The sequence below is a fragment of the Schistocerca serialis genome, chromosome 6 (assembly GCF_023864345.2).
Source record: "Schistocerca serialis cubense isolate TAMUIC-IGC-003099 chromosome 6, iqSchSeri2.2, whole genome shotgun sequence".
NCBI classification, from domain to species: domain Eukaryota; kingdom Metazoa; phylum Arthropoda; class Insecta; order Orthoptera; family Acrididae; genus Schistocerca; species Schistocerca serialis.
In genome coordinates, this window is record NC_064643.1 from 205,042,500 (window position 1) to 205,059,023 (window position 16,524).

The 16,524-nt window shown below is 38.3% G+C and overlaps 1 protein-coding gene across 1 annotated transcript in view; it reads right to left on the reverse strand.

Moving 5' to 3' along the window:
• Positions 1-16,524, reverse strand: part of LOC126483649 (neural-cadherin-like) — a 263,505-nt gene that overhangs the window by 14,674 nt on the left and 232,307 nt on the right. Inside the window, exons 22-23 of the mRNA XM_050106709.1 lie at positions 15,274-15,463; positions 6,722-6,963 (exon numbers count right to left, since the gene is read on the reverse strand). Coding sequence (XP_049962666.1) covers positions 6,722-6,963; positions 15,274-15,463 — 432 coding nt within the window. The remainder of the gene's footprint in view (positions 1-6,721; positions 6,964-15,273; positions 15,464-16,524) is intronic.

Below are 16,524 nucleotides of genomic sequence, written 5' to 3' on the forward strand. Positions count from 1 at the left end.
TCACACCGGGTGATACGCCAGTATGGCGATGACGAATACACACTTCCAATGTGCATTCACCGCAATGTCGCCAGACACGGATGCGACCATCATGATGCTGTAAACAGAACCTGGATTCATCCAAAAAAATGACGTTTTGCCATTCTTGCACCCAGGTTCGTCATTGAGTACACCATCACAGGCACTCTTGTCTGTGATGCAGCATCAAGGGTAACCGCAGCCATGGTCTCCGAGCCGATAGTCCATGCTGCTGCAAACGTCGTCGAACTGTTCACGCAGATTGTTGTTGTCTTGCAAACGTCCCCATCTGTTGACTCAGGGATTGAGATGTGGCTGCACGATCTGTTACAGTCATGCGGATTAGATGTCTGTCATCTCGACTGCTAGTGATAGGAGGCCGTTGGGATCCAGCACGGTGTTCCGCATTACCCTCCTGAACCCACCAATTCCATATTCTGCTAACAGTCATTGGATCTTGACCAACATGAGCACCAATGTCGCGATACGATAAGCTACAATCACGATAGGCTACAATCTGACCTTTATCAAAGTTGGAAATGTGATGGTACGCATTTCTCCTCCTTACACGAGGCATCACAACAACATTTCCCCAGGCAACACTGGTCAACTGCTGTTTGTGTGTGAGAAATCGGTTGGAAACTTTCCTCATGTTGTAGGTGTCGCCTCGGCGCCAACCTTGTGTGAATGCTCTGAAAAGCTAATCATTTGCATATCACAGCATCTTCTTCCTGTCAGTTAAATTTCGCATCTGTAGCACATCATCTTCAGGGTGTAGCAATTTTAACGGCCAGTAGTGTACCATGAGCCCAAATGAAGCAACTACGCAATGTAACCTACCACTACATGTTTTCAGTGTCTTCTCTGTGATCATAGTTTTCTTGTCCAAGTAGCAACGCACCAAACTGCATAATGAAGGTTAATGACTACTACGAACTATGTCACATTGTACACAATATTATGAAAAGGATTGTTACTACTCACCATATAGCGGAGATGCTGAGTTGCAGATAGGAACAACAAAAAGACTGTCAAGCAAAGCTTTTGACCAGACAGGTCTTCATCAGAATAGATATAACACTCACACAAATACAGCCCACACAAACAGGACAACAGTCTCTTGCTGCCAAGACCAGACTGCCCAGCTCAGCAGTCTAGCTTTGGCAGCCAGAGACTGTCATGTTTCTAGACTATATGGTGATTAACAACTATCCTTGATTCCACACTGCATACGGTGTGATATTACAAGGTAGTTGAATGCAGAGGCGGTACAGTGAAACCTTTTTCTCAAGGAGGCAACTTACGACTTCATTCTTTGACACTGGCATGTCTTAGAGTTAAGAAATATTTTTATCCACATACCACACGTCTACCACTGAACTAGATTTTGGGAATGAATATCATTTAAAAGGGACTATATTAATGGGTGCAGACCAGATTAACGGTGACAGTGATTTTATATATTTACTAGCAAAGCTGGCAATGATTCATAATTGCTAAATATGGTTATCAGCTCCTCTTCCCTTTCTCCATCCACCTCCTCTTCCTCCTCCTACCTCTCTCTATCTTCTCCTCCAGACTCACTCTCTCGCCCTTCTGCTGCTTTACCCTCTCCATGGGTTATTACATTCGCTTGCAGTTTGGGATGTGAGTGCATGTGGTAACGTGTGCTAGTCAGATGTCATTGTGCAGTGCAGGGGAAGTGCAAACTGTGCCACTGTCTTCACAGGAATGCCCATGTGTTACATTCACCATAGCCGCAGATGCAACCTTTATACTCATCTTTAATGGCGTGGTGCTTAGAGTGGAGTCAGCTCTTTGGAAATTGGTGAAAAGGAGCATTATGGCTGAATTAGGAACTTCATAGCAAAGGTCAGACACATCAGTATCTACCTGACATCATTGTGGGATGGCTAATTACAGTTATTACTTATAAACCAACAGTGTGAAAATCAGTTGCATGATACATCTCATAATAAAATAAGTTTGTAAGTTCATATAAAATTTTTTCTCATTGTAAATTTACATGATTATATCAATGTTTGGCCCTACATACTTGTGCGAGCAACTTCTTTTTGCAGTGAGGAAAACAAAACTCACCGACAGAAGCTCACCTATCTTCAAATTAGATGTGCTCAGAAAGTGGTGCCAGGCATTGATGCTTTAGAGAAAAGCTAAAGAAGTAGAATTCATTGACACCTAGTGTTTTTATTTTTAACATGTGAATAAAGATGATGTCAATTTACTTTGTCCAAAAATGACATTCATCATAAGGCTGCAACAATCTCAAGAAATACATGTCTCATATTTAGCTGTCACATGTTCTTCACCTCATCAATTAAATGGCTCCTATTGTCATTTCTCATCAATGCATCAGTCCTGGGAAATCAATCTGCCACTAACAGCATTAATTAGCCACAGTGAAGCAATACATCTCCATAGAACTAACATTAGTAATTGGTAATTGTAGTTTCAGGTGTCGAGCTGCTTTGTTCTGACTCCGCCCCCCCCCCCCCCCCTCCCCATTTCTCACCATGAGCCAGCAGGTTGTTCACTGCCAAGGCATGAGTGCGAGCCAACTCACTCGCACTCGCACAAGTAGCTCAGAGGATAAGCCTGAACTTAAACATTGTCTCACTTGTGTATCAAGTGATAACTAAAGTAATTCCAGTTTGTATGTAACACAAATAAATGGCATTTTAGAAGTAGCAGAAAAATACTTTGCTTAAACTATTGAAATATAGAATTTTAAAAATAGCATAAAGATATATTGCTTAAACAATAAAGTGATGGAGTACCAATGTTGGTATGTTGTTGTTGTGGTCTTCAGTCCTGAGACTGGTTTGATGCAGCTCTCCATTCTACTCTATCCTGTGCAAGCTTCTTCATCTCCCAGTACCTACTGCAACCTACATCCTTCTGAATCTGCTTAGTGTATTCATCTCTTGGTTTCCCTCTATGATTTTTACCCTCCACGCTGCCCTCCAATACTAAATTGGCGATCCCTTGATGCCTCAGAACATGTCCTACCAACCGATCCCTTCTTCTGGTCAAGTTGTGCCACAAACTTCTCTTCTCCCCAATCCTATTCAATACTTCCTCATTAGTTATGTGATCTACCCATCTAATCTTCAGCATTCTTCTGTAGCACCACATTTCAAAAGCTTCTATTCTCTTCTTGTCCAAACTATTTATCGTCCATGTTTCACTTCCATACATGGCTACAATCCGTACAAATACTTTCAGAAATGACTTCCTGACATTTAAATCTATACTCGATGTTAAAAAATTTCTCTTCTTCAGAAACGCTTTCCTTGCCATTGCCAGTCTACATTTTATATCCTCTCTACTTCGACCATCATCAGTTATTTTGCTCCCCACATAGCAAAACTCCTTTACTACTTTAAGTGTCTCATTTCCTAATCTAATTCCCTCAGCATCACCCGACTTAATTCGACTACATTCCATGATCCTCGTTTTGCTTTTGTTGATGTTCATCTTATATCCTCCTTTCAAGACACTGTCCATTCCATTCAACTGCTCTTCCAAGTCCTTTGCTGTCTCTGACAGAATTACAATGTCATCGGCGAACCTCAAAGTTTTTATTTCTTCTCCATGAATTTTAATACCTACTCCGAATTTTTCTTTTATTTCCTTTGCTGCTTGCTCAATATACAGATTGAATAACATCGGGGAGAGGCTACAACCCTGTCTTACTCCCTTCCCAACCACTGCTTCCCTTTCATGTCCCTCGACTCTTATAACTGCCATCTGGTTTCTGTATAAATTGTAAATAGCCTTTCGCTCCCTGTATTTTACCCCTGCCACCTTTAGAATTTGAAAGAGAGTATTCCGGTCAACATTGTCAAAAGCTTTCTCTAAGTCTACAAATGCTAGAAACGTAGGTTTGCCTTTCCTTAATCTTTCTTCTAAGATAAGTCGTAAGGTCAGTATTGCCTCACGTGTTCCAGTGTTTCTACGGAATCCAAACTGATCTTCCCCGAGGTTGGCTTCTACTAGTTTTTCCATTTGTCTGTAAAGAATTCGTGTTAGTATTTTGCAGCTGTGACTTATTAAACTGATAGTTCAGTAATTTTCACATCTGTCAACACCTGCTTTCTTTGGGATTGGAATTATTATATTCTTCTTGAAGTCTGAGGGTATTTCGCCTGTTTCATACATCTTGCTCACCAGATGGTAGAGTTTTGTCAGGACTGGCTCTCCCAAGGTTATCAGTAGTTCTAGTGGAATGTTGTCTACTCCGGGGGCCTTGTTTCGACTCAGGTCTTTTAGTGCTCTGTCAAACTCTTCACGCAGTATCGTATCTCCCACTTCATCTTCATCTACATCCTCTTCCATTTCCATAATATTGTCCTCAAGTACATCGCCCTTGTATAGACCCTCTATTTTGGTATATGGGTTATTAAATTACAGATCAAAAGCACAGAACATACAGAGATGAGATTTCTGAGAACAGCAGCTGGCTACACATTACTAGATAGGAAGAGAAATGAAAATATTGGGAAGGAATTAAACATATTTAATCAAAATGAAGAAAGCAGAACACCATACTCACTGCTGAACAAGATCCCAAAATAAGGAGAAGGAAAAGTGATCAACCAAAGCAAATATTTTCACTTTAGTCATCATATATTATGGACAGATAAAAATTTAGCTAACCATCTGCCTGAAGTATGATAATCTCTTTCACTGATGACTACAGCCTAAAGGGCTATTTTCAACTGGTTCTGCAATCCCATGACAAATTAATACACCAATTTTTAAAAAAATGAATTTAATCAAGTGTACAATTCTCACAATAAGAATCGTGTTAAACTTTCATAGGATGCCTTACTGCTCGTAAGTTTAATATCATTCTTAGTGTGTGGATTACATGTTCTTGAAATTCATTTTTGACTTTTTTAACTTTACTAATTAATTTATCAAGGTGTCACAGACCTGCTTAAAATGGCTACTTAGGTTGAAACTGATAGTGGAATAAATTATCATGCCTCAGATAGTCACCTGGCAAAAATATTGCTTTCCATAGGGGGAAGGGGGGGGGGGGGGGTCCCAGAGCAAAATAAATCAGCAGTGAACAAATCAGAGATAATTCAGTCCTTCAAACTGATGATGATGTGTCCAGAGCTTTACGTCACAAAATACATCACTTTTGGGGAGTAAATACATACAATTAATGACAGAAACTTGCAATATAAATGTATTGTGGAATGAGGAACACATTCAAATGGTAGATTAATGTCATTTTGTATTGTTATTGGATTTTATGCTTATTATCTCCCACCTATTAAGTAAGTAAGATTAGATTAGATTAATTCTAGTTCCATGGATCATGAATACGATATTTCGTAATGATGTGGAACGAGTCGAATTTTCCAATACATGACATAATTAGGTTAATTTAACAACATACTTAAGTTAATATAACAACCTTTTTTGAAGTATTATTGTAACACCAGCAATCCACAAGACAGCTTACTCTTATGCTTAGACATACAAATCTCACTGGTCCTAGAAGTTGCAGTTGTCACATAACTTAACTTTAAACAATTCGTTATCAGTGAATCACACTCCGAAATTAATTGTGAAAACAGAAAAGTAGTGACATAAAATTTTTCATTTACAATTCTGTCTTTTATCTTTTTAAAAGATAAATAACCCAAAAAGAAAGAAATCTGTTGCAGTTTTGAACAAACAAATGGATAAATATAAATATATAGAAAAACTGAATGCAATTAGCAACACCTTTACAGCTAGTAACTACAAAAGATATTACTGAACGTTTTCTAAGCAAATATGCACAAAATTTATGAATGTCAATTGGATTCAGCAATGGATAACAGTAATCATGCATTAATTATTACTATAATTATTACTATATAATGGCTCACTCTAGATATTCATTACATCAACATAGAATCCAAATATGAACAACTGCCTAAGAATAATATAGAATAGAAAAATACCAATGCACTGCACAAATAAAAACAAAATGTGGGACAAGAGATTAACTGATATTTTTCATGCATGAATGATCTACAAAGATACATAAAAATAAATTGTTTAAAACTTACTTATTAAGAGAATCACACAAGATATGATGGCTATGATGAAATTTGTGGATGGTTTAATTATTCCTGATTCAAGCTGTTCCAGTTCACAATGTATTCCCTTGAAACCAGGAGGACAAAGACAGGCGTAATGACGTTCATCAGCAAAGTCAACACAACGGCCTCCATTGAGGCAGGGCCTCCATTCACATTCATCTTCGTTTACACAATCTCTGCCCTGAATTCGGAATCCAGTGGGACAGCTAGCAAGCACATACAAACATTAAAAAATATAACTACATGCACAAAGAACCTTACTGACCCTTGCAGTCAAAAGTACTGAAATGCAAGATCTAAACACTGTTTAAGAAAAATAAAAAATAGTGAAACAAATGTAAGAAGCTGTACAGAAATAAGCAATGACCTCTACATAAACATACAAAAAAGTCAGTGCAAGACATAAAGGCATTTAATTCCATTAAAGTTGCTGAGCAAATCTGACATTCAAACAGTTCCCAATATTCAAGCAAAATTATTTGCTGGCTGTTACATGAGTACGTACTTTCCATGCGCATGAGCAAAAGAAAAAGGACTTTCCTACATTTCTCATCACCAAATATTTTGTGACTTACTAAGGATGATGAGCAGACAGACCAAGATGGCTGCAAGTGCCCCCATACTAAGTTTCAAAGTTCGCCCTTCCTGCACCAATTCGCAATTTTCCCCCCAGTATCCCTCGGGACACAAGCACTGATAACGAAGTTTTGGCTCTTCATTGATGCATGTGCCACCATTTTGACATGGTCTGTCCAGGCATTCGTTTTTATCCTCACACCCCTTTTGGTCAGCAGACACTACCTTGCCTTCACCACAGCTGAGAAATGTTGCAAGATATCATTATTGCTATGAAAGAGTAGTTTACCATAAAACAGCATATAAAACTACATGTTACTAGACAACTTGAGTGTGTTTCTTCCATTGACAGTATTTGCTTGATTTTAAAATTTTTATCAGCATTTTATTTAACACATGCACAGTTTGGTACTCCTATTACTGAGTACAGTATACTCCTGATTATTAGGGGTAATGTGGGGAAGGAAGTGCACTGTAATTGAAAAACATGAAAATAGAGATCTTTTCAAACATTTGTTATTTCTACAAAAGCTTATCCAATTTCTGTGCAAAGGTACTGTAGGGATTTTCGTTTCTTAAAACAGTCTATGATGTTGGTCTGAATCTGAAAGGAGTTGACTTTTTTTTTCACAGCAATTTGAATTTTTCCTGCAGCAATAATGTCACTGTACTGAAACCCCCTCTGGCCCATAGAATCTGTAAGAGTATCAACACATTGCAATTGAATTTTTCCTGCAGCAATAATGTCACTGTACTGAAACCCCCTCTGGCCCATAGAATCTATAAGAGTATCAACACATTGCAATGTGGTACAATGACTGACAAGGACACTGTCTTCATCCCAATTTCACATTCACTATTCTCTTCTTTGGCTTATTGTGAAGCTGCAGTCACAGTTTCAGTGTAACTCATAAGGTGACAGTTGCGTTCATGTGTCTACCTTCAGCCACGCATCTGATGTTTCTTCATAAACATCTTCAAAAGCACAGTAAGTTTATGAATGATGTTGCTTGAATCTGGTTAGCCATCCAGATTAAATTCTCCATCTAAGTCTAAAGACTCACAAAAAAATTTAGTTTTTTGGGAAAACATAGCACCTGAGACAATGGCACCTTCTGCTCAGTTTCAGCTAAATCATTGCAAAAGAGCAGCATCTAATTCATCAAAGTAGATCACCTCATGCTTTTTGTACAGGTGGTCCAGAACTAGAATCACATTTCCTGACATCCTTTTTTTCTGCTTATTCCTTTTAATGCACCAAACAGTGTGCATTCCAAAATCATAATCAGCACTTAGTTTTGCAGCAGGTTTTCCCCTTATTAAATCTTTTAATTAATTCTAATTTTTATTTTAATGTCAACATGTTTCTTTCATTTCTTTTACAGATTTCTTTTAACTTGCTTCACCGACACTTACATACTAATTAAATAATTGGGAGTATACTGTATTTGAATACTTGAAAGAAATTGTTTACTTAAAAGTCAGAATTTGTTCAGAAGAATATTTATCACCATTAACAGAGACTGACACTAGAAATTACTTTTGAATTCTTGTTACAATTAATTTCCTGAGTCAGTATCAATTTGAAATATATTTAACTGAGCAATCTGCAGTAGCTTTTACGTACACTTATCTCAGAAAATGTACAAGAAATGTCGACTACTGACTATGGCTGCAGCATTCCATTTTTAGTTTTTTTTTTGTGCCTTTTAATGCTTTGTGGGATACACAGTGCAGTCCAGGAGTTCCCAGACAGATCTCTCTCTCTCTCTCTCTCTCTCTCTCTCTCTCTCTCTCTCTCTTTCATGTCTGAAATGATCTCCCATTATGCACATGTCAGAGTTGGGAGATGGAGGTATAGGAAGAACAGTGGGCACCAATTTGACATCAGTGGAAGGCTTATCTGACACCAACACATAAAGATGCTGAAATATAAGTTGCGAGTTCTGCATGGTTCAATGAAACATCACCAACACTGATAAAACTGTTCTTTCAAAAATAGGAGGTGAAGAAAATGTTGATTGTACTTTGCAGAAACAGTGGCACTGTTCGCAAAGAATGAGAGCTCCAACTACAACAGTGCATAAGAAATTCTATTAAGAATTGTTTTAATGCTTTCTAATTTGAATCATAAGAGCTTTTTCAGTTCTTTTCAATTTTGGTGATTCTTTATGATGAACAACTATGCTTCAGCTAATCAGCAGCAGTGAATCGCAGAGACAACAGCCAAAGAATATTTTTATGGGGCAACAAAGACATTAAAAATTCATACTGAGAAATGTATTATGTGAAATTGATTCTGTTTTGAGCAAAGAGATAGCTAAGAAATATATATACATCTTATTTTGAATTTGTTATTACGTAAGTCCAGGAATGTATGGACCACACTATGTACATGTAAAATTAATGGTTGACACTTTCTAAAAGTAGCTTCCCTTTCACAATAATTTTGTTTGATCATTGTTAATGCTACTTGCATTTATCATCAGTTGTCAAAGATTTTTACAGTATTTTTGTACATGCTGATTTATGTCTTCGTATATAACATATAAACAATGAATTTTTTCGCACAATAATTTCTCCTGTTTCACTAGCTATCAACAAACAGCTTGTCTCTACAGCTCCTTAAGGGGATAGTATATTAATAACTAGAAAGGGAATAAAAACACAACATTTCCAAAATGAAACATTTACACAAAAATGATAATTAATTGGTTATTTCTAAAAACAAAATTTGCACTGTTAGTAACAATGTAAATATATTACATCTGCATTGCCAAATATCTTTATTATTAATGCACAAACATTTATGACAAATAAACTTTATGTTGCATCAGAACTCAAACCAGAATATCTTCCTTCCAACTGAGACACCTAACCATGCCCCACTGACTGATTCAAAGCTTCATTCTGCCAATGATTGGTTGAGAGGAAATCACAAGTTCCTGTATTAAAGGGCTAGTCCACAGACTAAGGCACATGCTTGCATCACATAAATATAAAAGTACTATGCACTAAATCATAGTGTCTTGATTTGAGTCCTGAGCTGGTACAAGTTTTAATTTCTTGCAAATTCTCAGTGGAGTAAATATACTGGCATTGAGTATGACATATTGTCTAAGCATGGAATACAAATGTGAGAAGTTGATAGACTTGATTTTTCATAAGTAGCAATTTCTCCTCCAAGGAATAAGAAAGAATAATATGGATTAGAAAAATAAATTTTAAAGATTAATACAATTCAAGGATAATGGTCAATAAATAATAAAGTGGAAGATGACATTGATACTGAATTGAGAGATTGTGTCACTGCTTTTTTTCTATTCTGTTTCCATTATTGCGTATAACAGACAATGGTGCACTAAGATTCCATCTTTACTCCTCCTTCTCTGGTCACCACATGCTTCTTTCTTTGTGAGAAATAAGAGTGTGGTTCCAGAAGTAAAAGGAAAATTAGATTATCTAAAACTACGACCACAGTGCTTACAATGCAGGGAACTCCATATATTTACAGTAGTTAAAATAATTGATTGCTATTCACTAATGTCAGATGAGTGCTTGCAAGTGACATTTCTGGCACATTCATATTCAGCAAATATCAAAGTTAGAAAAAGTTCATAAACATATATTTCTTAGGTGTTACAAATTGGATATTCTAAAACAAAGATTCCATGACTTACCAAACGGGAAAGCACTGGTAGATAGGCACAATAAAAAAACACACAAACACACACACAAAATTTCAAGCTTTCGCAACCCACGGTTGCTTCGTCAGGAAAGAGGGAAGGAGAGGGAAAGATGAAAGGATGTGGGTTTTAAGAGAGAGGGTAAGGAGTCATTCCAATCCCGGGAGCGGAAAGACTTACCTTAGGGGGAAAAAAAAGGACAGGTATACACTCGCACACAAAAAATGGTTCAAATGGCTCTGAGCACTATGGGACTTAACTGCTGAGGTCATCAGTCCCCTGTAACTTAGAACTACTTAAACCTAACTAACCTAAGGACATCACACACATCCATGCCCGAGGCAGGATTCGAACCTGCGACCGTAGCGGTCGCGTGGTTTCAGACTGTAGCGCCTAGAACCGCTCGGCCACTCCGGCCGGCTACACTCGCACACACACACACATATCCATCCACACATATACAGACACAAGCAGACATATTTAGAGGCTGCCTCTAAATACAGGGCTATTACAAATGATTGAAGCGATTTCATAAATTCACTGTAGCTCCATTCATTGACATATGGTCACGACATACTACAGATACGTAGAAAAACTCATAAAGTTTTGTTCTGCTGAAGCCGCACATCAGGTTTCTGCTGCCAGAGTGCTCGAGAGTGCACTGAGACAAAATGGCGACAGGAGCCGAGAAAGTGTGTGTCGTGCTTGAAATGCACTCACATCAGTCAGTCATAACAGTGCAATGACACTTCAGGACGAAGTTCAACAAAGATCCACCAACTGCTAACTCCATTCGGAGATGGTATGCGCAGTTTAAAGCTTCTGGATGCCTCTGTAAGGGGAAATCAACGGGTCGGCCTGCAGTGAGCGAAGAAACGGTTGAACGCGTGCGGGCAAGTTTCACGTGTAGCCCGCGGAAGTCTACGAATAAAGCAAGCAGGGAGCTAAACATACCACAGCCAACGGTTTGGAAAATCTTACGGAAAAGGCTAAAGCAGAAGCCTTACCGTTCACAATTGCTACAAGCCCTGACACCCGATGACAAAGTCAAACGCTTTGAATTTTCGGCGCGGTTGCAACAGCTCATGGAAGAGGATGCGTTCAGTGCGAAACTTGTTTTCAGTGATGAAGCAACATTTTTTCTTAATGGTGAAGTGTTTAAACCTCCTCTACCAAGAAACATGCCAGAACTGCGAGCTCGCATCAACGATGCTTTCGAACTCATTGATGGGGACATGCTGCGCCGAGTGTGGGAAGAACTTGATTATCGGCTTGATGTCTGCCGAATCACTAAAGGGGCACATATCGAACATTTGTGAATGCCTAAAAAAACTTTTTGAGTTTTTGTATGTGTGTGCAAAGCATTGTGAAAATATCTCAAATAATAAAGTTATTGTAGAGCTGTGAAATCACTTCAATCATTTGTAATAACCCTGTATGTCTGCTTGTATCTGTATATGTGTGGATGGATATGTGTGTGTGTGTGCGCGAGTGTATACCTGTCCTTTTTTCCCCCTAAGGCAAGTCTTTCCACTCCTGGGATTGGAATGACTCCTTACCCTCTCCCTTAAAACCCACATCCTTTTATCTTTCGCTCTCCTTCCCTCTTTCCTGATGAAGCAACCGTGGGTTGCGAAAGCTTGAAATTGTGTGTGTGTGTGTGTTTGTGTGGTTTTTTTTATTGTGCCTATCTACCAGCACTTTCCCATTTGGTAAGTCATGGAACCTTTGTTTTTAATATATTTTTCCCATCTGGAATGTTTCTTTCTATTTTATTTATATCATTAAATTGGATATTCTGTAAGAAATCATTTATACAGGGACATACTTCTATGAGTCTGCAGTTAACTGATTTTGCTCATGAAGTGATTTACTTATAAGAACTCTCCCTCACCTAATCATGAAATTAGTTCTTCTGCTAATCTCAGAAACTGAAGTACCGATTGTTGAAGCCTTTGTGGGAACACTGTATGGCAAACATCATTGTTGACCTCATACAAAACTCTCTGACTGACTTAGTCGAGTTCAATTGCTTCTGACATTTATGATCCTTGTGTTAATATGCTACATTGTATCTGTGTTGCGTGAGTATTCATCATCACCACTGTCCATACACTGTAGCACTACACTGATTATTCCGATCACCGTGTTTGCATATAACTTGAACATTTCCAACTATTTTGCAACTACAATGCTGCTGTCCTGCCCTCATTGTGTCATGCAGTTTACACCATTGGACAACAATTCTTGTGTCACAATGTCAGATGCTATGGAAAACACTCTGCTTGCATCTTGTGTGATAAAAAATGACAGTGACAATCTTCTGGACAATGCTATGACAGTGCACAACACTGCTAGACAATTCAGTGTAACAGACAATGCACTATGAGGTCTTGCATGTGATCCAGTTTTGCTTGCAAGGCAGGCTACTCATGAGCCACAGCAATCCAACCAGTTGGATTCACGCGCGACCATGCCACGCATAAATCTGATATTTCCGGACCTCGTGCAGCTGGCTGCATTGTCTTCCACATTGCCTACAGTGCATCATATCATGCCTCTTATGGATAATGCCTATTTGGCTGCTCTTCCACCATGAACATTGCCTTGACAACCTGATGGCCACATCACAAATCTCAAGCTGCCTCCTATTCAACCACATCAACCAACTTTGTACTTCACCACTGCAGACAGTGTTTTTGCTTTGAGTGACATCATTAGAGGTGGTATGAAATTCGCCAATCTGCTTGGTCACTTGGGTGCACTATGTGGATCGATATGCGGTATTATTCCTCCCCCAGCTCTGTGAGAACGGGAACACTGTGTTGACAAATGCACAGAACTCTCTGACTGTTAGTCCATTTTTGACTTCATTGAGTTTGGATGCTTCTGATGTGTATGCTCCTTGCATTAATAAAAGTGTTCTATACTGTATCTGTGTTGTATGATTATTCATCATCCCTCTGCATATAAACTGGAGCACTACACCTTAACAGTAGATTAAGCTTCAGCTGAAAGACTTTTTTCCCCTCATATGAGTATCTTAAGGACAGAAAGTGACTTTGTGGATAAGTGTCAGATTGTAAATACAAGGGTTCAAATGTTTAATCCCTACAAAATCCTAGGATTTTCTTCCTCCCATGTATAGGCACTAACCCCTTCCACAACCGACATTTCTTTGTTTATGTTAAAAACCACATACTGCATAGAGGTTTGAAGTCTACATTGAACTATAGGTATCCCTACAATTCGCTGAATAAGTCAGTTTACAGATTGGAGGAAGACAAAGAAACACTACCTCTGATAGGACAACACCTAGTAATGTACTGCAGTATTTAAATCAATTTTCAAGTTGAGCACACGTTTACCATTTATCAAGGTAGTGGACAGTAGGAGGATGTAAGGAGAAATGAAGTTTAATTTGGTGATCTACAAAGTCATACGAAGTGTGATTGGAAAGTTTTAAGAATGGATCCGCTACTGCTTACTGGTTTGGTGCGAAGGTACATGGAAGGTGGGGAGTGAGTCATTGCCTTGTACTTGAACGCCCTCTGACAGGAAACTGCATTTCCTTTATTCAGTTCGTTGTGGCAGCTGGTTGAGTTTGGGTCTGTTAGGGCTTACTGCCAGATTCTGTCTGCGTGAAAATGGATGTAAAAATGGAGCAACAAGTTTGTGAGAAATTTTGTTTTAAAACTGAGAAATCAGCTTCCAAGAATTACAAACTATTAAAAACAGCTTTTGGAGATAATTGTATCAGCCAGTCAAATGTTTTTTCTGGTTCAACAGATTTAAAAATGGCCGCGAATCATTTGAAGATGAAGACGTTCCAGCCATCCTTCCACCTCAAAAATTAATGGAAATTTTGTGAAAGTTTGCGACTTAGTGCGCTCTGAGCATAGACTTATAATTACAGAGATGGCTGATGAACTTAATTTAAGTTTCTATGCAGTTCAGTCAATTTTAACTGAAGATCTGAACATGCATTGAGTGTCTGCAAAATTCATTCCAAAAGTGTTATCAAGTGACCAGAGACAGTACCAATTTGAAGTGTGGCAAGAAGTGATTAATCAGACTAAAAATGACCCATATTTAATAAATAGGGTAATTATAGGTGATAAATCATGGGTTAATGGATATGATCCTAAAACCAAAGGGCAGTCTTTGGAGTGGAAGACTCCAGGTTCACCACGACCAAAGAAAGCATGGCAAAGTTGGTCGAAGGTGTAGACAATGATGGTGATTTTTTTTTTATTCTACCAGTAATGTGCACCTTGAATTTACACCTGGAGGACAGACAATTAATCAGGACTACTACAAATGTGTCCTTGAGCGTTTGCGTGAAAAGGTACGGAAGAAAAGGCCTGTATTGTGGAAAGACAGGAGTTGGGTGTTACACCATGACAATGCTCCGGCTCATCATGACTTCTCCATTGTTGAATTTTTGACCAAATTCAAAATTCAATACTCCACTACTTTGGCCCCTGCGGACTTCTACCTGTTTCCTAAACTGAAATTTTCACTAAAAGGAAAGCAATTTGACTTGATTGAAGTAATCCAGGCAAATACAGAAAGCGTCCTTAACATACTTCAGGAAAAAAAATTCCAGGAATGTTTCCAAAAGTGGAAACACTGTTGGAGTCAGTGTGTTCAGTCAGAAGGGGACTATTTTGAAGGAGATGGATCACAGTAGCATGTAAGTACCACCATTGTACAATTACAAGCCCATTATTAAAACTTTCCAATCACACCTAGTAAAATGTAGAAACATGCGAAGTTTGGGTCAAGTTTGAAGTTTCATTGTCCTATGATAAATTGAGTAAATTTAAATAAAAATTGAAGAAGAAACTGAATTAAATACTTACGTGCATTCATATTCATTCCACAGATCAACACACTCAAATGGATCAGGACAGATGACATTAGCACATGGTTTATTAGAAGGGCAGTTACGCTCTAAGTTTCTAGCCATTGTTGCCTGTCCCCATTGAGTCCCGTTCATTGCAGGAGGCAGAGGCAGATGCTTCCCTTCCAGTCTGATGTCATCCAGGCAGCCTAAAAAATATGCAGCTCTTAAAATTTCTATCTTTGCACAATTTCAAGTGTGACTTTACCAATTTTTCCAACAGGTCTTGATATACTAAAATATGTATTTTGCCGAGTTTCAGATTATATTATTTAGTAACAAATACTTCTGCAACATTAACTATATGCAGAATCTTTGCTTGTAGAGAAGCAGACACTGCAAAAATTTACACTCTGTTTTCAGCAATGTGAATAAGATTTCTCATCAAAATTTGAAAATTTTCTTGTATTAACTCTTGTTGTTATACATGTTGCCCATTGTGAAAGGACTGTTTACATTCAACAGTTTCTCCAGGAATGAAACAAACTCTCTGTCCACCATGTCATTCATTTGGGCATTATCTGAGAAAGAATGCAATATGTTGTTATACATCTGATGCCAACTATGCTGTGGAAGTCTACTTACAAAGTTTCAAGAACTATTAAGTGAAGTCTCTAGGAATATACTACAGTCACCTGTGTGTTTTCACCATAGGACCTGCAAAGACAAGATTGCACCAATTGCCACACATACAGAGGCATTCCACAGTTTGTTTGTTTTGTTTTAGGGTGCAAAAACAACTAGGGTCATATGCACCCATGTCAAAACTGTAGGACACGAAGACAGAGAGGAGTTAAAAAATGACCGCATGTCAATCCCAATCAATGTAAGAGAAAACAGCTAAAAACAGGGATGTGAAGGAAGGTCTGTAAAATACACCATAGAGAAACGGAGGTCCAGAACTAAAATTTAAATGCCCTTCACCATATTGCTACAACAGATAAAAAGTATATTGCGGTCAACAGTCCATGGGTCGTTTGCTAAAACAGCCAATAACTCAGATGGCAAACACAAGTGGGAACTTCCCCCAAGCTATATATGGGAATGAAATGGGAAGAAACTCTAATGAGAAGTACTCCCTGTCATGCACTTCATAGTGCTTTGCAAGTATGGATGAAGATGTACAAGATCTACACATATATTCCTATTGTTTATAGTTCCTACAGGCAGGAAATTGAAGTAAATGTGGTTATTTATACACTTGAAGCAC